Source organism: Muscardinus avellanarius, assembly GCF_963383645.1.
Source record: "Muscardinus avellanarius genome assembly, chromosome: 5".
NCBI classification, from domain to species: Eukaryota; Metazoa; Chordata; class Mammalia; order Rodentia; family Gliridae; genus Muscardinus; species Muscardinus avellanarius.
In genome coordinates, this window is record NC_137790.1 from 128,360,396 (window position 1) to 128,387,863 (window position 27,468).

General features: G+C 40.7%; 1 protein-coding gene across 1 annotated transcript in view; it reads left to right on the forward strand.

The window, feature by feature from the left end:
- SLC9A9 (solute carrier family 9 member A9) overlaps positions 1 to 27,468 on the forward strand; it is a gene marked incomplete at both ends in the record, with an annotated part of 603,254 nt that overhangs the window by 185,808 nt on the left and 389,978 nt on the right. Inside the window, one exon of the mRNA XM_080695867.1 lies at positions 13,328 to 13,433. Within this exon, the coding sequence (XP_080551993.1) occupies positions 13,328 to 13,433 (106 nt within the window). The remainder of the gene's footprint in view (positions 1 to 13,327; positions 13,434 to 27,468) is intronic.

A 27,468-nucleotide genomic window follows, 5' to 3' on the forward strand; every position in this document is an offset into this window, starting at 1 on the left:
CACTTACCTAAAACCTATGATGGAGCATCTGTTGTCTCTGCATTTTACTGGTGGGGCTTACCTGAACTTCGGTGAGGTGGAGGCACCGGCTGAAGATCACTAAGTTCTTCTCATCACAACTGGGATCTCAGCACAGGTCGATTGGACTGCAGAGTCAAGTTCCAACCACTGTTCTCTACTGCAGGACAGAGTTCTGAATAGCAAGGTCTTGGCACAGACATCTTGCTTCAGAAGTTAGAAGCCCAGTTACGAAAAATCAGCTCCACAGCACAGACTCGGAGCCAATAATAGATGACAACAAACTCTATAAACGCTTTAGGATATTGAAAGTGGATAAAGCAAGTCCCCAGGTGTTCTGAGGATGGGATTTCAAGAACACACTGAAAAAACCATTTGAAGTCATTCAACAGCTCACAGACAGCTGGGAAACAGCTGTGCTTGACAGACCTTCTGGCTTGCTGGTTTGGGGAATAGAACTGCTGTGTTGAAATGAAAGCAGTTCATTCTCAGCAATGATCAGAGACAGACCTGCAGGATGGACATTTTGAAAGTCAGTGCCTGGCCCACACATTCTATTCATGAGCTAAAGAAGATGTTGCACACTGTAGCAAACTGAATTCAGAAAATTTCTTAGACAGCGTTTCCTTATTGTCTGTGGATCACCTTTGCTGTCGAGGTCAAAACCAAGGCAGAGGGAAGCAACTGGAGAGTAGAATTTAAAGAAGCACCAACTCTCAGGGTCATGTGAGCGCAGGATCAGTGCTGGTACAACTCTAAAAGCGAGTACCTCTTTAAGAGTGAGATGCCTCTGGTAGGAGAGTGCCCACTAGTGGCTGAGTTCTATAAAGACTCTTGGCTCCATGGGTGAAGATTGCTTAAAAAGCTGCTTCCTTCCTTTTATAACAAGACCAAGAAAGAACAGGGATTGACCTTTTACTTGAGTGCTGTGGATAAGAAACATTTTGGCCTTCAATTTATTATTCTGAACCCAAATGGAAATAGTCTTTTGTAACAAGTACTGTGAGTGGGCAAAAGAGTCATAAAAAGGCAAGAGTAGCTCTGATTCTTGAGAGCTAACCACATGGCATGAACCTTCAGGATTCATTCATTCATTCATTTATCCATTCAAGAAACAATTACCCGCTGCTTGCCAGAAACTACCAAGTCATTGACAAATATGTAAATGAACAACTGATAACAATGATGGTCATTTTTCATCCAAGAGGATCAGTTTAAAGAAAACGTAAAGTATTTACAGGCTATTTCCTGGTGGGAGGAGGCAGCAGAGTTTTGTTTTTTTTGTTTTTTTGTTTTTTAATGCTGTTTTCACATAAAAAAAGTGAATTGCTGGGCGTGGTGGCCCACATCTGTAATTCCAGTTCAGGAGGATCATAGGAGGACCCCGGGTTCAGAGCCAGCCTGAGCAACTTAGCAAGGCTCTCAGCAACTTAATGAGATCTGGTTTTCAAAAAAAAAAAAAAAAAAAAAGGGCTGAGGGTGTAGCTCAGAGATAGAATACCCCTAGATTCAATCCCCAGTACCACAAAAACAAGTGCATTTATCTGCAACTGTACTTTTCTATTCTTATATTATTTTCTAGTCCAGAAAGGATTATTATAGAAGGCTAAATTATCAAAAATGGCAAAGCTAGTTTATGCTGCTGTATCTGATGTAATATAGCACCTCTGGCACTGGTTTCTTTTTCTCTCCTTGTGCAACCTTGTAAACTACTGAGTTGCAAAGTGTGGATTGACTCAATATTCAATTCTCTAAAGCCAGGTATTTTTTTTATTGCAAATAAGATAAGTCACAACATTTTTTTTTTCTTTACAACACAAAACACTTCTGGGTCGATAAATGGCGCCATTCTTTGAAACTGATAATTCTTACACAAGAGGAGCAGTTTAATGTGGCTCGTTGGGGAGTGGGGAATATGCCAGGTCCATTGTCGGACACACTGTAGGTACTCAGTAAGTATTTCTGCCTGTTGAACCCCCCGGGTGGAGTTATCTTGGCCTAACTGGCTGGATGTGGATGTCTGTACCAGAGGAAGAGGAAGGGATTGAGATGACTGGGTGTACATGAGATTGCTCAGGGACAGTGCGTAGACATCTCTATTAAAGGGATGGGATTAAAAGGGAGAGAGAGCTGGGCGTGGTGGCGCACGCTTGCAATCCCCGCGCTTGGGGGGTGGAGATAGGAGGATCGCGCAGGTTCGAAGCCAGCCTCAGCTACTTAGTGAGGCTGTCAGCAACTTAGTGAGACCCTGTTTCCAAATAAAGTATAAAATAGGTTTGGGAGTATAGCCCTGGGGGTAGAAAAGCCCCTGGGTTCCACCCAAAAAATAAAAATAAACAATAAATAAAAGGGAAAGAGACAGAGAGACTGAAGAGGTGGGAAGAAAATTATGAGAAGCTGGTCTCAAAAAAAAAAAAAAGAGAGAACTCTTGAAGCTCTCTTGTCTTGAAGAGACAGGAGAGGATGTCTGAAAGCCCAGCGAGGAACACCGTATCCTCACATACTGCATTTGTGGCCTTGGGAAAGGGACTCTGAGCACCATGTTTTGTGTTCTTATTTGGCCAGCTTTGTAAAGGGCTTTCTCTCCTTCTCTATTCTAAAAAAATACTACATCTATATTGTAGAAAACAACTAAACTGCTGGAAGAAGAAAATTTAAATGCCCATTATTTGCTTTAGCCATGAGAGCAGCTGGACTATTTTTAGTTTACTCTCTTTAGACTTGGTTTGCCCGATTTGTTAACCTTGAATCCCGACCTGGGCTTTGTCACTCTGTCTCAGCACCAAATTCTTCGAAGGTTGTATTCCGCAGCGTAGCCTAGACAGGACAAGCACTGTAGAATAGAGTGATTATTTAAGCCAGAAAACAATGCCTTCTGAGTAAATGAGGGATCTGTTGTGTGGGTTGATGGCACCAAGGGACACAAACGTGGGTCGTTACATCAGAGCCGAGGGGCTCACATAATCAGAACCCCACGGCCTTCTCACCAGCCCAGGACTTGCCTTGCCAGCATGATCTCAAACACAGATTTGTCTAATTGATTTCTTTTCTTCTGGTGGCGCAGTGGGGACTGGATGGGCTGTTAATAGCTGAGATTAAGGGGTCACTACAGCCACACCTCCACTCAAAGATTCATGTCAGTTTAGCCCATGAGCCATTCTGAAGTTGCTATTTTGAGAGAGAGAGAGTAGGAGGGTGTATATCATTTTCTAGGGCTCCCATAATGAATTAACCATAATATAGAGCATATGGCAGCACACATTTATTTATCGTCTCACAGTTCTGAAGGACTGAGATTCAGGTTGGCTCCATTGATTTTCTTTGCTCTGAATCCTACAGTCCAAAATCAAGGTGTGGGCTGGCAGGACTCTTATCCAGATGCTTTCAGAAGAGTCTGCTTCCAGGCTCATGGTTCAGCTTGTTGGTACAACACAGTTCCTCGCTGTCCTAAAACTGAGGCTGAATTTCTCCCTGCTGGCCGAATATTCAAGTCACTCTTGGATCTTAGAAGTGGTGCTCTCTGGCCCCTGCGAATGCACCCCTGCATCTGAGCCAGCGACGGTGTGTTAAATCCTGCTCACACTTGGAATCTTCCTCCAGCCCTCCATGTTTCATGCCTCCAGCTTAAGAAATGTCTCTTTCTTTAAGAGCTCAAATGATTAGGTTGGATACCCCCCACCTTGGCGAATAATCTGACATAATATTCCTGTTTTAAGGCCTAGCATCTTAATTAAATCAGCAAAGCCCCCTTTGCCATGTAATGGAATGTATTCGCAGGTTCCAAAGATTCCTGCATAGACTTCTTTAGGCAGGGGAATTATTTAGCCTCCCAGACAGGGTGGAGATGGGACGGATTTCATACTTTCATTGGTGTGTTATAGTCTCGCACCATGATGTAGTTCACAGGGATGGTGACGCACATGCACGCAGCCCCTGGTGGGCTTCACCTCAGCCCTCTCCATACTCGCTCCCCTTCCCCATACAGGGCATTGAGATTGACATTGGTATTCTCTTATATGTCAATGGAAGTGATTCCTTTGTTGGTTAACTCCCTCCCTTCCCCTAGATTGCCTCCCTGGATCCACTTGGGCTTCTTCTCCGTTATCTAAAGACTCTCCTTTATCCCCATTATTCCCTAGTTTCCATGTATGAGGGAAAATATATGACCCTTGATTTTCTATAACTGACCCATCTCACTTAACATAATGTTCTCCAGGTCCGTCCATTTTCCTGTAAATAACACAAGTTTGTTGTTCTTTATTGCTGAGTAGAATTCCATTGTGTGCCTATCCCATAATTTTGTAATCCATACATCTGTCTTTTTTCTTGCTTTTGCACAGGACCAGGGTTGACTCTTCCCAATACTGACCCTTGGCAGCTTTGCTAAGCTGTGTAGAGAGTAGAGATACCCACCGTCCATTTTTGAAATAGTTTTGTAGGAAAGTCTTGATCCACAGGCTAGGAAATGATGGCAAAAAATTAGTGTCTGTTTCGTGTTTTTTTTTTATAGCAAGAGAAAATTTTGTTTGTGAAGCCTCCCCCCACTCCCATTAATGTGTGTCATAATCATGACTAATACGATTGCCCTTTGACTCGTCTCTGGCCTTACAGCTGTGATATGTACTGAGCCACGGTGTTACTTTGACCTGCACGTGTTGATTTCTTAGTGACCCATCCTAACTTTGGCTGGTGTTTTACTTAAATTTATCTCATAATTTGTAAGTAAATACTTGCATGCCACTTTAAAATGGCAAAATGGGGGTTGAAGTTGAGGCTTTCCTGTTATGCTGGGTTAGACCTCCAGCCCTGCAAAAATCAAAACAAACAAAAATATACAACGGCAGAATGTTTAAGTGATAATCCTGAACGGAGAGCATTTGTACGACAGGGTGAGTTATTTTTGTGCAGATATTGGGCATACTGCACAGAGCCCGTTTGAACTGCAGCATGGCTCATTAAACCCCATTGGTGAGAAAATTGAGTCTTTGTTAAATGTTTATGTTCTTTCCTAATGTTAAATTTAGAATATTCCTGTTGTAGGTACCTTTGGGAAAAATTTCAAAGCACAGTCTAAATGCCAGCAGATTTCTGCCCAAGGTTTCCAGACACAGGACCTAGAAATTATTCCCCACCTGGGTTTATTTTTGCATTCTTCCCTTTCCAATTTTTTTTTTATGTCTTGCTTTCTCTTTTTAAGCCTCAAAAACTCATGACCTTCTGATTGCCTTCTTCTATTCTTAGTGACTGATAGGGGTTATACTTCTGCTTCTTAAGCAAAATAAGGAGTAGATTACTCTCAAACATAATTCTCAGCCATGGTTAAAGCCAAGGAAAGGATGCTAGATTGTCGATGTTTTTATTATGCCTCCATATATTGAAGAAAAGATAGCTCCCCTCAAAGAATTTATATTTCAAAACAAGGCTTAAACTAATATAAATACTAATAACGAAAATGTAACCCTAGAAAGGTGCTAGTCGAGATAATGTAAAAACAATCATATTCCCCATTTAACAGTTATTAGAAATTCTCTACATGCATACCAAAATAATCAGTTGGTCATTGCATGGCAAAAGATACTAAGGTCTGGTTTTCTCAACAGAGGTCTAACATGAGAATTAAGCTCTACAAAAAATGATTTGAGAAACTAGTTCCTCATTTTTCCTCAAAGACACGTAGTGAATGTCATTCTCAACAAATAGGTAATAAGTCAACATTACACAAACAAATGCCTTAGAATAGTTATTCTCAGGTTTTGGGGTATCATAACATTTTATTACCTGCCAAAATTAGGATGGACCCTAAAGAGTTTTTGTTTATTTATGCTTAACCTATTATTTTTCATATTAGAACTTAAAAATAAATCTTAAGATATATTTTGTTGGTTTCTTTCAAGGCAATCATGAACATATAAATAATATACCCTTGAAAAATAAAAACAAAAATACAAATGAGAAAAGTGGCATCGTTTTACATTTTTTGCAAAACTCTGAAATACGGCTGTCGTAGGAGACAGCTGACTTCTCATATCTACCTCTGCATTCACTCTTTGGCTCTAATGTACATCCTGTAGCCTCTGGAAAGCACCAGTGCACACAAATCAAAGACTAAGGCTGAAAAGTGGATGCCAGAAACATTTTCATATTCTCTTGAAAATGGTTTTGAGCTGAGATTCTTGCTGAATGGGTCTCAGGAACCTTCAGGGGTTTCAGGGCCACACTTTGAAACCACTGTCTTGGGCATTTGAGCTCATTTCTGTCGAGGGGTACCGGCTGAGAAGGATTGCAATGAGGTTTGTATACAATATCTTCTCCACTTCTAACTCAGTTCTAAAACAATAAAGAAAGATAAGGCTTAAGATAAAATAGCCATGTTTTGAGCTAAGTCACTCATGACATTTGATTTAACATCTAGTTTAGGTTGACCTCCATGAAGTAACCTCTGTTGATTATCTTTCCAGATGCGGTGTCCTTTCTTCAATATATTTCAGAAGGGTTCAATTTTCCAGTTGGAGTTCTAGGATTTTTGCTTGCCAGAGATTTACTGGAAACCCCCTTCGATGCTTCGATTCTGCTACCAAACCTACACTGAGAAGGAATAGGCTCAAAATAATTTCAGTATTCCAGCCCATCCCTGAACACTACAACCTTTTTAGATGCCACCTCTTAAAATCTCGCCGTGTAGACTCTTTCAGGAAAGCAGGAAAAGTTATAGGAGAATTTTTCTCCTCCATCCTCCCTCTGAGAAAAAGAAAATGTGTTTTTCACAATAATCAGTTTGGGAGATGGAAAAATGCTACCTCGTTTATGAGAATACCAGGGTTTTTCACCTGCCAGGCCTGACACGGGTTTAGCTGCAGAAGTCTGAGATGTTTTTGATTCTCCATGTGTCGCAGACAAGTGTCACACATACTCATTTGCACAGAAGACCATAGAGAACACTCTCCAGGGAGAGCAATCATTTTGACAAGGCTGAACAATGACTTAGAGATGTGGGTACGAACGATTGTGTCTTGTTGTCCATGGACCCAGGCAGATCTTGTGCTGGGTTACTGAGAGCTGCCACATTAATATATCATTTGATCGGGCGTGGTGGCGCATGCTTGTCATCCCCGCGCTTGGGAGGCGGAGACAGGAGGATCGCGCAGGTTCGAAGCCAGCCGTGCTGGCTTAAGAGACCATGTTTCCAAAATTAAAATAGGTCTGGGAGTCTAGCCAGGAGGTAGAAGGGTTTCGAGGAACCCCAGTACCATATATATATATATATGTATTTGAAATGTAAATTTCTTTAAAACACCAAGAAAATGTGGGTCAGAGAGCTTCTAGCAGAGATTCTAGGAAAGGGGCTATCAATAAAATCACCCTAAAGACTTAGCCGTGACTTAAAGAGCATCACCAAAGTGGTCACTTGAAGACAGCGGTTTAAAAGAAATACAAAGCATCATTGAAGAGTTAGCATGTTCAGAAACTGATGGAGTCAGGATTCATTAGCTGTATTTTTATCTCCAGGTATTGTTACTACCTGTGAGATGAGAAGAGATTAGTTTTGTTGCTATAATAGGCTTATAGTTTGGGCTGAGCCTCTTGGTGTGATGAGGAAATTAGTCAAAATATCATATTATTGCAGCAGTAGGGTTTTTCTCTGGCGGATTGAGACTTATCCTCTATTTGACCTTAACAGTATGGTATGAACTAACCTTGAATTCATCTCCCATGTCCACTCTCTTGTAGCCTGGGTCAAACCTAGGCCCCTGGCTCTCAGCAGAGGCTCTCGCTCTACTGAGGAAACATACTTCCCTTCTGCCCCTCCGTTGTCCTCTGCCTTCTCCAGACTTTGGTCCTGCAAGATTCCTTCTTTGTTTCTCAGTCTCATCCCCTCGTTCCTCTGGTTTATTTTACTTGTTAGGGTTTGCCTGTGGAATATCCCCCAGAAAAGCCTGTATGTTGGAAATGCAAGAATATTCAGAGGCAATATAAATGAATAGAGAAGGCTCTAACCTTAACGCTGGATTAATCCACTTGGTGGATTTATAACCTGAACTACTGGGTGGTAATTGTAGACAGGCAGAGGAAGTTTTTCACTCACTATATCTGTCCCTCCTCCTTTCTTTCTGCTTCCCGGCTGCCATGAGCTGAACACGCTGCTGCCATGATGTTTCTGCCTTGGCGCCAGCCAACCATTGACTGAACCCCCAAACCATGAGCCAAATAAACCTTTCCTCCTCTGAGTTGTTTTGTCTGGTGGTTTGGGCACAGCAATGAAAAGCTAACTAAAACACGAATCAGCCTTTAAATGTCTAAAAGAAAACCTCACTCCATTGGCATACTCCAGCTCCTTCAGCTTTTCTTTTCTCATCCCTTATAATCAGCTTCTCGGGAGTACCCTCCACACAGGCCCCCTACTCATCTACCCATAGTCATCTGCCATTTGGCTGAATATTTACAGACCTCCAAGGATTCCCTGGCATTTCTCAGTTACCCGGTTGTCACATTCCCCCACTACCCTAGAAGAAGGGTGGAGTGGATGGTTTCGATGTTGATTGAGGGATGAGAAGTAGTCTCTCCCATGACAATGGAGCCAACATGACAGGTGGGGAGGCCGGGAAGGGGAGAGATGTCTCTACGCCTCCCATCCATCCACTAGCATCTTGGTTTTATTGAGAGTTATAACTGAAACATTATAAGATATCGTTAGCCACAAGAAATAACAAAGCAATCATGGGATGAGTCAGGGAATTACGCCAAGGCAGTCACAGATGAATTGGGGAAGGGAAGGGTAAACAAGGGAACTGTGAGCGTCTTAACTTATGGGTCAGGGTCCCTGGTTATCGGTCCCATTTTGTCCTTGAAAACTTGTCTGCCTGCAAACAGTTCCCACTTGAGTGGGCAGTTCGTACCCCTTCTGAGCCGGACCAAGGTGACCTCAAACATATGTCTGACAATATTCTCAACAGAAGGGGTATGCAAGTTTGTACATGTTTATACACATTTATATCTTTATTACCAAAGAAAGCAGATTTTTCTGTAGCTAAAACATCAGGTATGAAGAGGGTGTGTAGGGAAGAAGAAACCCCAGGCTACAAGTGAAAGACTACAGCCTGCCACCAGTGTCTGCTAAAGGCAAGACTGACCACATCTCTTAATAAAATCAGAGGTTGAGAAATCAGACCTGTCTTCTTTTTCCCCATCAACATGGTGCCTCCAGTGTGTTCCGCAAGCTATCACAAGAAGGCTCATCATACGCAAGGACTCTTTTCCATCCCAGCCTTGTCTGTCGTTGTCATTCTAAACCTCGAAGATGTGGGCAGAACTTCTGGGAGCATATCCCACCTGTTCCGAAAGATCCTTTCCTGGAAAAATGCCACAGAGAGTCTTGGACATTATGTGGAAGACAGCCCTGCCAGGAAGCTAATTGAATGACTTTTTTTTTTTTTTAGTTCCAAGCTCAGCAGCAGAGTGGGTGGCTAATTTCCTGACTCACCTATTCAACTCATTTGTGGTCCTGACAAAATACTCCTTCTCGCGGGACACACTGCCTGGCTTTATTTCGAAGCTGTCCCACTTCTTCACAGAGGAAATAGGAATGCGCAAAGTAATAGCTTTCTCTTTTGTGTGGGATATCATTTATGAAGTGGAGTTCAGCTCTTTGTTCAAAAGGAATTGTGGGAATGTCAGAGCAGTTTTGAACAAAACTGGGTATTTAATTAAAAGGCTTTTTCTCCCCAAAAGGCTTAAAGCTCTCCTGGTAAAGATGCAGAGTCCAGCTCTATAGGGCAGAGTGGACACCATAACTGAGGAGGTACGAAAAGGGAGCCGGAGCACCACATCCCTATTCATGAGCCTAGGAAGCCTCCCCGGGAGAGGAGATGGACAGCGGGTCATCTTTAGATCTCAAAAGCACAAATGAACAGCCACAGAGACTAAAGGCAACGATAGAACTGGCATGATCAAATTTTCTATTGAAGAACAACTTTACTTTTATTTCATGAGGTCTAGCACAAGAAAAATAGTATTAACTAAAACACCAATCGGAACCTCTTTGTTTTGGTTAGATGCAGGGTTTTGACTGACCAAGAAGGAGAAGAGATTACTTAGCAGAAGTATTTGCCGTTATACCTACTGCCACCACCTGCAGAGGCTGAGAACAGTAGCAAAGGTGGACAGCTATATACTAGCAGAGAGCGGATCTCTGCCATTTTGCCTAGTATGATTAATAGGACCTATTCCATTGGAGTAATGAAATTGATTCTATGACTGGTTTACAGAAATGGGATCAAACCAACTGTCATGCCAATTCATGACATTTCTTCTTCCTTCTCCTCCTCTTCCTCCTCCTTCTCTTCCTCCTCTTCTTCTTGAATTCTAAAAATTGCATTTTAAAACATATATATGTTTTAAATATATATAAATATATTTTATTTATTTATTTATTTATTTATTTATTTATTTATTTATTTGCGGTACTATAGAACCCAGGGGCATTCTACCTTCAAGCTACACTCTCAGCTCTATTTTTTATATTTGAAATGGGGTCTCACTAAGTTACAGAGAACCTCACTTAGTAGCCGAGGTTGTTGGCCACAAACCTGCAATCCTCCTGTATCAGCTTCCATACTGGAATTACAAGTGTGTGCCACCATACCTAGCTTAAGTTGTGTTTTTAAAACATAAATATTTTTAATTGGCAAAGAAAACTATATATATATATATATATATATATATATATATGGTATATAAAATGATATGTTGACATATATATTCATGGTGGAATGGCTAAATCAAGCTAATTAACATGTGGATGACCTTGCATGCTGACTTTTTTTTCCCCTTTGGTAGCAAGAACACTTAAAATATACTCTGTTAGCAATTTTCAAGTGTACAATTTACATTGTTTTAAAATACAGTCATGATAGTTTACAGTAGCTCAAACTCTAGAGTCATTACTTGTATCTCAAGCCCCGAGACCACCAATTCCCCATCCTGGGTATCTTGGGGGTATTCTCTTCTCTGCTCTGTTCACACTGACAGTATTCCTCATTTATCCACTCACTGGGGCTAAATGTGTCTAGCCCTGGATTTCATTGGTGACACACAGGGGAGATGGGAAACAGTGAATACAGGTAACGTAGAAGTGTAGTGGCCACTGGCCTATCAGCTCCAGGGGTGGAGGTGTGCAGCGTTCTCGGGGCAGAGCAGCCTGGGCAGGCGTTTGGGGCCTGAATCCAGGCCTCTTCTGTCTCGGAGCAAATCATCTCTTACTGGAATGCTTGGGAAAGCCTCCAGCCAATGTCCATTCTGCCCCTGCCATACTGTCTGAGCTTTATTTCTAAAGTTCAAATCAAACTGTCATCCCTCTCATTAAAACCCATCCATGGTTCCTTATTGTGGCAGACATGGTCAGCACCAAACTGTGTGTATGTGTGTGGTACTGAACCTAGAGGTGACAGATATTTTACCTCCAAGCCACATCCTAAGCTGTATTTTTATTTTAAATTTTTAAACAGGGTCTCACTAAGTTGCTGAGGCTGGCCTGGAATCTGTGATCCTCCTGCCTCAGTCTCCCAAGTATGGGAATCACAGACACGTGCCACCACGCCTGGCAATATTACTTGTAAAACCTTCAAAATTGGCCTGGCCTGGTGACCATGACCATAATTACAGTATTTGGGAGACTGCAGCAGGAAGATCACAGGTTTTAAGCTGGCTTCAGCAAGTTAGGGAGGCTCTCGGCAACCCAGCAAGACCCTGTTTCCAAATTAAAAAATAGTAGTCATAGTTGTAGTAGTAGTAGTGGTAGTTGTAGTAGTAATAATGATAGGGCTGGGAGTATAGCTCAGAGCAAAATGCCCCTGTGTTCAATCCCTAGCACCACACACAAAAAACCAAAAGAATAAAAAGCCCTTTATGCTCAACTATTCTTGTTTATTTTTTCCTCCAAAACAATCTCTTATGCAATGTAGTCACTGTCCCCACAGTCCATGAAATAGGAAAGGAAAGAAAATAAGTGAGACTACCCACCCTGTCTTAAAAATGTACCATGGGTGTCATTTTCAACCACGCTTTCCCCCACGGCAATCAATTCAATGGATCATTTTCCTAATGATTGCTGCTCACACTTTGCATAACTGTTTCAACCCATCAAGACACTGAATGGTTTTGATGAACGCAGATAATCAGTGTGTGATTATTTACTGTCCTCAAGCCTTCATGGAGACGTAGGTGCAAATACACAGCATCTGGTAGCCACACAGCAGGCTGCCTGAAGCAAGTCCTGCTTAGAGAGAGGGATACGGAGTTCATCTTCCTACACGAATGGGACCTCAGGAGTAAATGAGAGTCAGGCACGGGACACCTGCTTCAGATTTACAGCAGAGGCCACTGCAGCCAGGCGTGGTGGCACACGCTTGTAATCCAAGCATTTGGGAGGCTGAGGCAGGAGGACTAGGGTTCGCGGACAGCCTCAGCTACTTAGTGAGGCCCTTTGCAATTCAGTGAGACCCTGTTTCAAAAAAAAAAAAAAAAATAGGGCTGAAAGTATAGCTCAGAGGTAGAATGCCCCTGGGTTTCATCTCCCGTATCTCACACACGCACAAAGAAGAGGCTCCTGTAACAGTATTCATTCATTCATTCATTCATTCATTCATTCATATTCTCTTAGTCATTCATGCACCAAATAGTTGAGCTTTACCAGGTAACCATGTGTTGCAAAGGTGGGCCCTGCACAATCCCTTCTGTAGTAAGTTGGTGATTTGATCCAAATGGTAAGAGTCTTAGAGGAATGAGCCCGGTTACTGTTGAAGAAGTCGGGGGATTCAGAAAGGGCTGCCTGAGATCTTCTTAAGAATGAATAAAGGGGTCTTTGCTAGCAAGAAGAGTGCGTGTTTGTGTGCACAGGTATTTAAAGGACGTGAGAATGGTGGCAGGTGGATGATGAAGAAATCGCTGCCATGTAGAAGAACTCGGAATGAGAGGATGTGGTGCGTTTGGAAAACTCCGGCATGCTCAATGTATCTGGAGAAAAATAGTAAATTGTAGGCATCAGGTGCAGAGGGAGTTGTTGGAAGGTGAGCAGGGTGCAGCTCGTACAGGATTTGTTCTAAGGAGTGCGAGTTTCCTCTGGGTGAACTAGGGAGCTCAGAGAATTCCCCAAGCAGGGGAGAGACATAAGCTGATGTTTTTGGAATAAAGGTCTGGTGTCTGTCGGTAGGTAGCTTGGATTTGAGAAGATCAGTACTTAATGAATACTTTCTAGAGGTGATCCTGGCCGAGGCAATGTCTCAGCTAACTCCACATTTTGTCTGTGTCTTCCTAGTAACGGTGCTGGCCATTTTCCATGAACTGCACGTCGACCCCGACCTGTACACACTCTTGTTTGGGGAAAGCGTGTTTAACGATGCTGTGGCCATTGTCCTGACGTAGTAAGTATCAGAACTTGCCTTACTTTTTTTAACCACGTGAAATATGATTCTACTTGGAGCTAATTTCTGAAGTCTTTAAGACTGTCTTTTCTCTGTGTCCTAGACATAAAGGCGATTTCTAGCTTTTAAGGAATTGTTATCAGAGAAAATCTCCGATAATGGGCACAATTCATTAGGCACCTAATTTCTAATACTATTAACGGGTTTCACATCTCCAGCTTATTACAAGCTGCTTCCCAGAGGGTAAAAGATTTTTTTGTTCCTCGGTGCATATATTTAGCCGATTCATCTAGGGTTCCCCAAATGCACACAAACGGGCTTTCTTCATTTCAAATCAATATCACTTTATTTTATTATTTTCCTCAGACACATCACTTTCCAGAAAATACACTAACAGAAGCCTTCATATTTAAAGTGAGTGTGGCAGATTGGAGTTAGAACCCGAGGGTCAGAGTACTTTTTCTTTTATTTCTCTGTGCAGATGCAAGGCTTGATAGGAGCACACACATCTTTAAGTCCTCACATGACAAATGAAACTGTGGCACTTTAGCAAAGAGCTGATGTGATTTTGGGGGATGAGAATCCCCAAAATCTTTTCTCCCCCCCTTCTCTAGACATTTACCATTTACATTTAATGGAAGCCATTTTGAGGTGGCTTTCTCTAAGCCAGAGGTCTCTTTTCAGTTTTAAACAAACATTTTGGGCAACTGTCAGCTATCCCAAAGGAAAGTAGCTATCTGATAATTAAATGTGACAACAGGATTCTATTCCGGGTGTTAATTACTTCAAATGCAGTTGAAAAATGCATTGTAAAGTAACAAAGGGTTTTTAAAAGTCAGATCTCCCAGAGGGGAGTTAGAAAGAGCAGCACTACTCTTTTTTCTTTTTTCTTTTTCTTTTTCTTTTTTAATTCCCCTGCTGGTTGACATGATTAAGGCTGCCACCCCAAAGTTGCCACCGCATTCAGCAACTTGCAAGTGAATCTCCAAAGACATTTATTTTCCCCTGGCCACAGAAGAGGGGACTTTTCTTGCATAAAAGGAAAATATCAGTGAGTACAAATTAAAAGCAAAAGTCACAGGTAGGTTCGCAAATGCTAAAAGGATGCTTTTAAAGAAACACCAGGAACAATTAATTAGTATATTCAGAAATCTCTGTCCAAGAAATACCAACATTAAAGGCACAGTTGGGGTAAATTTTTTTTTTTTTTTGCAGGTCTGGGGATGGAACCCAGGGGCATTCTACCTCCGAGCTACACCCCTTGCCCTAGTTTTTTTTTATTCTTTTTTTTGAAACCGGGTCTCACTGAGTTGCAGAGGGCCTCACTAAGTAGCTGAGGCTGTCCGCGAACCGTGATCCTCCAGGTCTCAGCCTCTCGAATGCTGGGATTACAAGCGTGCGCCACCACGCCCCGCTCGGTAAAATGTTTTAAAAAAAATCTGCTGAGTCTCGCATTTTTACTTCTTGAGCTGCCATTTTGTAAAAGGCCAAGCCAAGCAAAAATAATAAATAAATAAATAAATAAATAAATAAAAATAAATAGGCGTGGTGGAACACATTTACAATCCCAGCATTTGGGAGGCTGAGACAGGAGAATTTCATGTGGCGGACAGCCTTGGCGCCTTAGTGAGACCCTTTTCAACTCAGTGAGACCCGGTTTCAAAGTAAAGAATAAAAAATAGAGCTGAGGGTGTAGTTCGGAGTAGAATGCCCCTGGGTTCTATCCCCAGTACCACAAAAATCATAAATAAATAGATAGATTAGATAGATAGATAGATAGATAGATAGATAGTGCTGGAGGTGTAGCTTAGAGGTAGAATTCCCCCAAAGTCCCATCTCCAGTACCACAAAAAAATTTAAATTAAAAAAACAAGCAGGCTGTAAGGATGGATGCAGATACTCTTGAGTATAATCCTGAAGAGCATTTGAAATAGTTTACTTCCCCTCACCACCTCCTCCTCCAGACACAATTTTCAAAAAACTGATCTCTTTTCTTGCTCATTTGCTTCTTAAATTAGTGTATAGCATACACAGTGATCCCTTTACACATCTACTTAGACACACATAGTTCTTCTCCATGGAATACCCCATTCCCACCTTCTCTCTTCCAACCATTTTCCAGTTTTCTTAGGAAGGCTGTATGCAAATATCACTTAAAGGTTTTCCATGATGTTCGGACTAAAATTTCCAGCACAAATCTTTCTACGTTTCTTACCCTTCACACTAAAACACACACGGCACCCAGATGCAGATCCCTGGACAGAAGCTCTGTGCTTTCCCGCAGGATTCCCTCTGTCTGCATCGAACGTCTGGTCCTTCCTAATCAATTCTTTCAGCTCTTACCACATCCACGCCTTCAGGAACCCCAAGCCTACAGGCGAAGCCACCACCCACTCCTGAGCCTAGCCCTCTAGCCAGCTCGCCCGGGGTTTCTGTGTGAATTTGCCTTTGTAGATAGTAAAGTTTTGGAAGCAGAGTGTATGTTTCAGAAGAGTATAGTGAAAGAGCAAGTGAAAATCACGTCTATCTTTTCCTTTTTCTAGTTCTATCTTTGAGTGTTTTTTATTTATTTATTTTGGTGGTACTGGGATTCCTGGTCTACCTCCGGGCTACACTCCCAGACCCATTTTTATATTTTTATTTGGAAACAGGGTCTCTTAAGCCAGCGCGGCTGGCTTCGAACCAGCACGATCCTCCTGTCTCCGCCTCCCAAGCGCGGGGATTACAGGCGTGCACGACCACACTGGGCTTGTGGTTTTGAAGTTTAAGAAATGAGCTAGGCGGATCTCAGGTTGGAAGCGAGCCTCAGGAACTCAGCAAGGCTCTCAGTAACTTAGGTGCTCTTTCCAAATTAATATATATATATATATATATATATATATATATATATATAATGTATACTATATATAGTATATATATTATATAGTATATATATTATATATATTATATATATTATATATATATATACACCCCCATCATTATAATATATATAGTGATGGGGGTGTAGCTCAGAGGTAGAATGTCCCAGGTTCAATTCCTAGTACCTCAAAAAAAAACAATCTTAATAAGGGATTAGGGGGTGTAGCTCAGTGGAATAGTGTTTGTGTAGCATCTGTAAGGCCTGAACTCAATCTCCAGTGCCATAAAAAACACAAGAATAGTAATAGAGCTATTTTTTTTTTAAGTACTGGGGATAGAACCCAGGGTCATTTTACCTCCAAGCTACACCCCAGCCCAATTTTTTTATTTTTTGAAACAGGGTCTCACTGAGTTGCAAACAGCCTTACTAAGTAGCAGCTAAGGCTGTCCTCGAACCGTGATCCTCCTTTCTCAGCCTCCCATCTACTGGGATTACAAGTGTGTGCAACCACATCCAGCTTAAGAGAGCTATTCTTATATCATGAAAAATAAAAAGTTATACATTTTGATGTGAAATTACATCAAAATACATTAGTACCCCATTATCTGTGAGGGATACAAGACCCCCTATACAAGCCAGAAGCCATGAACATATATTCTTTTTTTTTTCCGTATACATACATACCTATGGTAGTCTAATTTATAAATTAGACACAGTAAAGATTAATAACTAATAATAAAATAGAATAATTATAATCATATACTATAATAAAAGTAATTTAAAACTTGTGAAACCTTTATTTCTGTAATTTCCCATTTACTATTGTAAGGCTGCCATTGACCATGAATTAATAAAACTGCAGAAAGCAGAAACTGGAGACGTTTATAACAAAGAACCCAAATAATTGATATGTGCAGCCCTTGATGGTACTAGAACCCCTTGGAATAGTACCCGCGTTCACCTGCCTTCCCATCTTCTTCTAGAAGACACTGTGTAAAATCCACCCTCTCCGGGTTCAGTGTTTTTACATTTTTAAACATTAGTATCAAGACAATACTTTCTTCCGGTCTTTAGTCACATTTTAGATTGAAGCAAGTTTTCTTGACTAGTCTAAGAAGCAAAGGATTAATTATAACACTGTTTCTTAGGTTAAATGACCTCTAAATTTCATACCATTAACACAAAATAATTTTATGAACACAACCCCTATACAGAGCACCAGGTGATGGGTCTTGTACTTCTTTTTACCTCTTTTTTCTTTTTCATTTTCTTTTTTCTTGTAGTGCTAGGGATCAAACCCAGGGCTCTGTACATGTTAGGCAAGTGCTCTGTAGCTAAGCTGCACCCCAGCCTTTCTTTCATATTCGTGTGTGTGTGTGTGTGTGTGTGTGTGTGTGTGTGTGTGTGTGTGTGTGGTACTGGGGTTCCTAGAAACCCTTCTACCTTTGTGCTACACTCCCAGACCTATTTTTATACTTTTTAAAATTTGGAAACAGGGTCTCTTAAGCTAGCACGACTGGCTTCGAACCTGCGCAATCCTCCTGTCTCTGCTTCCCAAGAGCGCGCCACCACGCCCAGCTTCTTTCATATTCTTATACTGTAATATGACCCAGCATTGTTTGTCCTGAGATAAAAGTGACTTTAACATAAAGGTTCTGAAATCCACTTGTTTCTGGCCCATGGCATTGCTCCAGGTATATAGGGAGGCCTCGCCAAGCATGTGTACTGGCTCAGGAATGAGCTCCATGGCATGCATTGTCTTTTCTAAAATTTGCTGGACTGGCTCTGAAGGGAGCCAGAGATATAATGAAGAGATCTGGAGGATGTGGGTTTTAAAATACTGAACAGAGGTATTAATTTTAGAGGCATCACTGCAGACCATAAAGAGGCCCACATCAGCGGTCAAAAAATCCAGCGGCAGGGTTACCTCCAAGTAACTGTGCAGTTACTGTAGCTGACAACAAACCAACCTACAACCTACTCTCCTGGGGTAAACAAAAGAAGAATATGGGTTAGCTGATCTAAGGAAGCAGCCGGCACTGGACATGGCGATGCGCACCTGTAAGCTCAGTACTTGGGAAGCTGAGGCAGGAGGACCGTACGGTTGAGGCCAGCCTCAGCAACTCGGTGAGGCTCTTGGCAACTTAGTGAGACTGTTTCAAAATTTAAAAAATAAAAACAGGGCTGGTGGTATAGCCCGGAGTTAGAACACCCCTGGGTTCTACCCCCAGTACCAATGAATAAATAAATAAATAGGAATAGAATCGGCTTAGGGATGGAATCAGTGGAATGAGCTGGACTTTCATTCCTCCCCCATCTCCATGGTGAGCTTCCTCTTCTGTTACAAGATGGATGCCAGTTTCTCATAGGTTCTTTCTTTCCTGAGAAGAGAGTAAGAATCTCTGTTCTACAACCCCCAACTAAATCTCGGTACCCCTCGTCAATTCTAACACAGTTCCAGGCTCTCTTGGAACTGTTCACTTGGGCCAGAGGCAGGTGCTCAGGCCCCAGTCACACGCTCTGCGTTCCAGGGTCTGACTGGCTTCGTGTGGAAGCACAGGAGCTGACGCTGGAGGAAGGTGGGGTTGTCATTCAGGCGATGTTGCCGTGATAAAGGAAAAGTAGATGCTGGGTAGAAACAGAACGCCAGGATTCCTGCATGAGTAGGACAGTGATTTTGTGTGGCCAGGAACTGCCTGTGTTCTTTCTCTTATCTGTTAAGTATAAGAACGTTGTTTTAAATATATTTCAAAGTTATTCTGGCAACAGATAGAGCAGTGCAGTTGGAAAGGTTACATATATCCCTGTAATCTATGTGGTCTGTGCTATATAAATATAAATATACTGTTGTAATGTAGCTCATCTTTATATCAATATCTCTCATTCTACTTGCACAGATATCTCTGGTTGGATTGAAATGGCTAAAGATACATCTGCTTTCTGTGAAGCATTTCTTCATAAATATGGCATTTTATGATCCAAAGAAGATAGAGAATAACTATTTTTACATGTGATTTCCCCCATTACGAATGAAATACTTACTTAAGACATACTGTCTAAAGTTAATAAATCAAGAAATAAGGGGTTGGAGAATATGGCTTAAAGTTATAAAGTACTTACAACCAAATTGGTATTATTCAAGTTAAATAGGGAAGGAGAGAGAGAACGGAAAGGTTTCACTGAAATTCCATATCTCTCATTGTAAGAAACCAATAGATGCTGTGTTGAGTTAACAAGTCACAAGATGGAGGTTTATTTACATTAAGAGTCAAAGGGCTTAATATGTATTTCCTATAACCATCAGAAAAAAATGGCTCAATATCTTTGCTGTGTAGGACCAAGATTTAGGCAAAGAAGACAAAGATAATTTCAGACAAAGATAAGCATTTTCTGAATGTTCCAAATGTATCTGAATTATGCTGATTCATGTATTCTTGTACAGGTGATAAAGATATCAAAAGCTATTTTATTTGATAACAATTGAGCCAAGTCATTCTAATAGGCAAAAACCATGATGGAAAATCAAATGACAGGTGATAAAACAAGGAAGATATTTCAATAGGTTACTAATAAGGAATTGTTAATCTCCTCAACACATCAAATTTCCTACTTGGGCATGGCTCATAACTCTTGATACATTATTAAATGTTCATTTCTGCTATTGCTTTAGTCATCGAAGACCAATAATAAAAGGTAATCATGATCGAAAAATGGCAAAGGGTATACACAGATAATGAACAAAAGAAGAAATATAAATGGCCAATAAATCTACTAAGTATAATAAACTTCACTAATAATGAAAAAAATTAAACCAACCCTAGAGTATCATTATTTTACTCAGAAAAATTTTAAATCATCAGAATTCACAAAGGAGTAGAGATACTTGAGGTGAGTAAGGGTTCAGGAAATGAGAACCCACATATACTACTGATAAAAGAGAAAGGGATAAAGCTTTTACAAAGGGGATTTAGCAGTATTTACTGGGAGTCATTAGACTTTGTGAATTACTTGATCCAGCAATTTTATTTCTAGAAATTTATCCTGGGAGGCAATTAAAGGCATGTGCAATCATTTCTCCATGAAAATGAGAGTACTGATTATAGCAAGAAGTTGTATACCATGGTTACCAGTTTGTTGAGTGAATTATGACATATTGATGCCAGGGAACCCTATGCAGTCATTAAAAAATGATATAGTAAACCAGGTGTGGTGGTGCTTGTAATCCCAACATTTGGGAGGCTGAGACAGGAGGATCAGTGTTTGCGGATAGCCTCAGCTACTTAGTGGGCCCTGTGCAACTCAGTGAGACCCTGTTTCAAAATAAAGAATAAAAAAATAGGTCTGGGGCTGTCGCTCGAAGGTAGAATACCTCTTAGTTCTATCCCCAGTACCAGAAAAAATAATAATAATATAGTATAAAGTGTTGATGTGCTATAGATTTGGGATGTCCCCCAGAAAAGTTCATGTATTGGCAATGCAGCAATATTCAGAGTTGGGGGCAGGGCTGCAGTTGAGTCCCTGGGAGCCTCGCCTTGAGGACCATCTCCATCCCTGGTCACTTCCGTTTTCTCTCTGCTCTGGCCGCCATGAGCAAAGGAGCTTTCCTCTGCAACTTCCTGCAGCCATGATGTTTCTGCCCTGGAGCCGCCCAACTATGTACTAAACCACTAAAGCCAAAATAAACTCTTCCTACTCTGAGTTGGTCTTGTCAGGTATTTTGGTGCCAGTGATGAGAAAGCTAACTCATACAAATGTATTGACGCAAAAAGATGCAATATTTTTAAAGCACATAAGAAAATTTAACATAACATTTATATTTAACAAATACTACTAGGAAAAATTAGTATACAATAAGATCTAGTTTCATTAAGAAATCACAGTCAAACATATATAGGGGTTTATTTATAATTATAATAGCTCATATTATCTATTTATATACTATAATAAATTAAGTTCTGTGTAATTATATATCTGTTATATATGTTATATGTTTATGTTATCTATAGGAGTGACATGTAAAATATGTTGCATATAAATATAATTTGTGTATATAAACTCAAAACGCTATGTGGAATCATGGATTATTTTTACTTTCTTCTTTTATCCATATTTATTGGAAATAGAGTAAATATTTATGATCAACTCTGGCCCAAAGAATCCCATTAATATAGTTGATAATTAGCCACCTTCATTTCAAAGCAGATTAAACAGAGACAAAAGTATGAATTTTATTCGACTCATGAAAGAACAGAAAGAGAATATTCAGTGATTTGGGGCCATTTTTCTGCAAAACAGAAATACTGCCAGTATTGTACTGAAACACCTACTTGTAAAATAATTCCACAGTGTGCAAACGCCACCAGATTTTCTTAGGGATAAAATAAGTACCTCATTAAACAGCTGGCTCTTGGATGGCAATAAATACATACTCAATACCTTTATTCCCTATCAAGCACATGCTTCTAAGAAAATTCAGTGTAGTTCATTAAAAGAGAGGGAGAGTTGGAGCATCAATTTTCTCTTTTTCCATGAGAGTGCTATGCCGTTTAGGAATACTTAGCAGAAAATGTTATTTAAAGTGTGCTGTTCATGAATGCTTGGCACTGGGAGAAATTGGTATTTTGAAAGACCACATTTCTAGCTGGGCGTGGTGGCACGTGCTTGTAATCCCAGCATCTGGGAGGCTGACACAGGAGGATCACGGTTTGCACACAGCCTCAGCTACTTAGTGAGGCCCTTTGCAACTCAGTGAGATCCTGTTTTAAAATAAGAAATTTAAAAAATGGGGTAATGGAATGGCTGCAGGACTCACGCAACCATGGAGCTTAGAAAAACCTTGAGGTATCATTCAACCATTTGACAAAAAGGTACTGAGCACTTGTACCCGCCAGACCTCATGCTGAGTGCTGGTGACGGAATGGATGGGCACAGTCACCCATCCTTACCCACAATAACACCGCACTGAACAGGCAAATAGCTTTAACAGGATCTGAGCGCGACAACAAAGCCTTGCTCTAAAAATCCTCCCAGGAACTTGCTGTGTAGGGTTTGGTTCCAAACTGATTTCCCTAAGGAAATCCTAGCCTTTCTCTTAGTAACATCATTCATTTCTTTTTTTGTTGTTGTTGCTGTTGTTGGTACTGGGGGTGGAACCCAGAGGCTTTCTACCTCCGGGATATACTCCCAGACCTTTTTTTATATTTTGTTTGGAAACAGGGTCTCACTAAGTTGCTGAAAGCCTCACTAAGTAGCTGAGGCTGGTTTCGAACACGTGCGATCCTTCTGTCTCATCCTCCCAAGCGCAGGGATTACAAGCGTGCGCCACCACGCCCGGCTCATTCTTTATTTTGAAACAGGGTCTCACTAAGTTGCAGAGGGCCTCACTAAGTAGTAGCTGAGGCTGTCCGCGAACCGCGATCCTCCAGTCTCAGCCTCCTGAATGCTGGGATTACAAGCGTGCGCCAACACATCACACCATAGATTCCCCAATAATTTCTGAATGAGTGAATCAGTATATCTTTTCAGATGCAAACGGGGCCATTTGACTAATCCTGTCATTAAAATCTATTCCATAAGATGGATGCTGAATATCCTTTATTCTGCTTCTGCTGAGTATTTGAAAAACCTTGCTAGTTACCCCCTTCAGCTCTACTCCTAATTTGACCCCTGTTATAATCACAGAGGTGATAAGAAGGTGTCCCTTTTTGATGAGAATAAACTCCAACTGTGATCACAAGCAGATAGTATCATATTTCTCATGAATCTGCTTCACTTAAAAACACATTTCTTCTGTCTGGCCACATCTTTTTGAAGGCAATTCACTTTGCTATTTGCCTTGGAAACCTGATAGTCAGCGTGGAACTCATTTGTTTTGATGCCTGTCTAGATACTGGCGTGATACATAATTAAAAGAGAAATCAGTTATGGTCCTTTTTCCAGAAGGACTCCTTGTCCAGGCAGTCAGTTCCTGCTGACTTCATTTCTCAGATACCAAGCGGCATCCCATGGCAGGAAGGGGAAGGCCACCCCAGGATCTTTAAGCAGCTGGGCAGCTGTGCTCAGCTGGTATCTGGTGCCAGATGTCCACACCCCTCCCATTGCTGCTCTCTTGTTTGATTTTGCTCATTCCTGAACGCTAGTCTCTGTTTCTTGACTATGACTCTGGTATCTCCCCTACACCATGTCTTAATGTCCCTGTTCATATTGCTAAAGCTTGACCTTCCTTGGCTTTATCCTGTGACTCCATCTCTGGCCTCTCAGAATGGAGCTAACATTCACTCCCTGCCTCCCAAGAACTCACTGAGAACTTGGTTTACTCACGTCAAGCTCGTCGTGACATACTGACCGACCAAAAATAAATAGATAAAATGAATCCATACCGGTGATTTCTTATCTTGGCTCCATTGCACTTCAATGTATCGGTGCATAAGTCAGGTGTAAGTGACAGAAACCCAATTCAAATGAGCTGAAGCGGAGGAATTTGGTGGCCTGTTTAACAGGGGCTGAGCTGGCTCTGGGTTTGCAGGCTCAAGGATTCTAACGTGGCTGTCTATTCTTTTTCTCTCTTGGCCCTGATCTCTGAGGGCTTTATCCTTCCCTAGTACAGATAGATGGTGTACTGTGAAGCAGACAAAGATGACAAATAGCATCTTTAGGTTTACATTTTTTTTTAGCTCAAGTTAACACTTCATTCTCCCAATATTTGCAATCAGTAAGAAGGTCTCTGGCTCTGCTTGTGCCAAAGATTATTTATCGTGTGTATGCGTACCATATTTTTGTTATCCATTCACCTGTTGACAGACACCTAGGTTGGTTCCCTAACTTTGCTATTGTGAATTGTGCTGCTGCTGCTGCTGCTGCTGCTGCTAGATGCATTCTCACTAGAGTATCTTAACATTCTCTGGAAAGATACCAAGGTGCAGTATACCTGGGGTCATATGATGGTTCCGTCTCTCATGTGTTGAGGAACTTCCACTCTGATCCCCAAAGGCGCTGTATTAATTTACAATCCCACCAACCATGTTAAGTCTTCTTTTCTCCCTACATCCTTGCCAGGATTTGGTATTATTTGTATTCTCAATGATTGCCGTTCTAACTGGAGTTTTACTCAGCCATAACGGAGAACAAAATTATGCCATTTGCACGAAAACGAATGGAGCTGTAGAATATCGTGCTATGTGAGATCAGCTGGACTCAGGAAATCAAGAGCTGCTTGTTTGCTTTCATATGTGGATGCGAGAGAGAGAAACTAATAGGAATGAAAAGGGGCCTCATGAATCTTGGGGGAGAGACCAGTAGAGTAGTGGAAGGAAATCAGGACAGACAGAGAGGAAAGAAGGACGAGATTACATGTGGAGAAGGAAACGGAAAAAATAATGTTATACAGATAAATGTAAACATCACTATGAACCTCGGTATCATGTACAATTAAGATTCACCAATAAAAATTAAAAAATAGTTATGGGAATGATATTATTATTATTATCATTATCATTATTACCTGCCCAAAAAAGATCACCCATAGGACAATCACATAGTGCTTCAATGGAATTAAATGTGATGACTACTTAGATTTGAACTCTATTCCAATTTTGTGGCCAGAGGAATGGGATCTATTATTAGAAGAAAGTGGTCGGAGGGCAAGAGTAATGGGTATCCCCCAAAGAATAGATAACTGTATTTTGTAAATGAATGCCCAGAACATGTTGTATTGAAATGAAACATATATTGAAATGAAGCCCCATGCCACTGCAAACATGAAGAAATGCTTTCTTTAAAAAAAAAAAAAAAAGCACATGTTCTTTTCTGAACATAAAAATGACTTTGAGGAAGAGAACACAAAATTCCTCGTGTGTGAGAAACAATAGAGAAATCACAAAGCAGAAAGCCACCATTCTCAGTGGTCTCATGACTGTGAATGAGTTCAGATGTTTAGGAGCCAGAATCCCACTTCCACGTGGGAACTGGAGCCCTGTCTTTTACTCATGGCAGAGTTCTTTGAATAAGGCTTTCAGTTGCATAGAGTCTGTCTATCAACCTTAAGAAATAGGAAATTTACCATCTAGCTGTCATTTGACAAATCATAATCCCTGGTTGAGTCAATAAATTAACATAAAAAGTTTTCAGGACCACTGAGATTACTGTTTCAGCTACATTCCCCCTTCCTAATTCTAAACAAACGAAAACTACTAGAAAGTGATATGGTCATACCCAGGCACGTGGAAATCTTACAGGGAGAAAAACTTCTTCTTCCTGAAAATGTGTTCAGAAAAAGAGGAAAAGGCTGCCAGAGGCAATAACTCCACTATGAAGGGAAGCCAGGAGGTCAGCAGAACAGAAGTAGACCAGAAGAGCAGCACACGGAGGAGCTAACCCCAAAGAAACAAACCCTGGGAAAATTACAATATCATTGGCATATTAAAATGACTAATGCCGGGCGTGGTGGCACACGCTTATAATCCCTGCGCTTGGGAGGTGGAGACAGGAGGACCGCGGTGGTTCGAAGCCATCCACACTGGCTTAAGAGACCCTGTTTCCAAATAAAAAATGTAAAAATAGGTCTGGGAGTGTAGCCTGGAGGTATAAGGGTTTCCAGAAACCCCAGTACCACCCCCCAAAAAAGACTAAAGAGGTCAATGGAGGAGCAGAAAAACTAGGGGATAATGTAGTAGGAAACAGCAACTTTTCAACTTGAAAAAAATGCAAATATTAGCATTAAAAATTAAGTGGATAAGCCTAAATCTCACATTAAAACAACTGGGCAAAACAGAAGATAGTCAGAAAATGACCCAGAATGCAAGACAGACAAGAAAAAAATAGGAGAGGCTGATTAAGAAACATGAGGAGAACATGAGAAAGTTCAGAATATATCAATGAGATTTTAAAAGAGATACTAAGAATAATTGATTTGTGGAAATTTTTTTTTTCTATTTGGTGCTGGGTATTGAACCTGGAGCATTCTACCACCAAGCTAAGCCTACAGCCCTTTGTATTTTTTATTTTGAAACTGGGTGTCGTGGAGTTGCTAAAGCTAGCCTTGAACCTACAATCCTCCTGTTTGAGCCTCCCAAGTCCTGGGGTTATAGGTGTGTACCATCACATTCAACTGATTCATGGTACTATTTGAAGAGATGTGAATAAAAATTTTTCATAATTAAAGAGGCACCTGCAAATATTACATTATGTCCAGAGTTATAGCTATCTAATCAAAACTAAACCACATTCAAATATATTGTCGTTTTTAGGGTTTTCTCGTGTGTGTGTGTGTGTGTGTGTGTGTGTGTGTGTGTGTGTGTTATTTAAAGAGCTTATTTGAAAAGATAATGATTTATGAATTGTGTGACACCAAACTATAAGTGGGTGGATCTCCACCAATGGGCACAAGGAGAAAATATTTATAAAATATTTGATGGAAAAATAAAAAGAAAATAATGAATTGAGAAAAGTATAGTGAAACATGAGATCATTAAGAACAAGGTAGAAATCTTAAAGGCAGACAGATTAAATAGATTGCTTATAATGAAGATTATTTAGACTGAGTTTGGATTTCAACAGTTTTTTCACTAAAAACAACAGCCACAAATGTATGTTTGGAATACAGAAAAGCTTCCGATTTTGTAAAATTTATTTTGTATCCAGATACTTTGCTGAATTTGTTGGCAAGTTCTACAAGCCTTTTGGTTGAGTTTGTTGAGTCTTCTTAGTATCATATCATCTGCAAATAGTGAAAGGTTTTGTTCTTCTTTTCCTATTTGCACTCCTTTGATTTCCTTTTCTTGCCTTATTGCTCTGGCTAGAGTCACAAGTACAATATTAAAAAGAAGTAGTGACAATGGGCATCTTTGTCTTGTTCCTGTTTTTAGAAGGAATTCTCACAGCTTTCCCCATTTAATATGATGTTGACTGATATTGCCTTTATGATGTTGAGGTATGTTCCTTCTATTTTGATTCTCTACAGTGCTTTTAGCATAAATGGATGTTGGATTTTGTCAAATGCTTTTTCAGCATCTATTGAAATGATCATGTTATTTTTGTCTTTGCTTCTGTTTATGTGATGAATTACATGGATTGATTTTTGTATGTTGAACCAGCCTTGCATCCCTGGAGTGAACCCTACTTGGTCTTAGTGTATCATTTTCTTGATTTTTCTTGTGTGGTACTGAGGATGGAACCCAA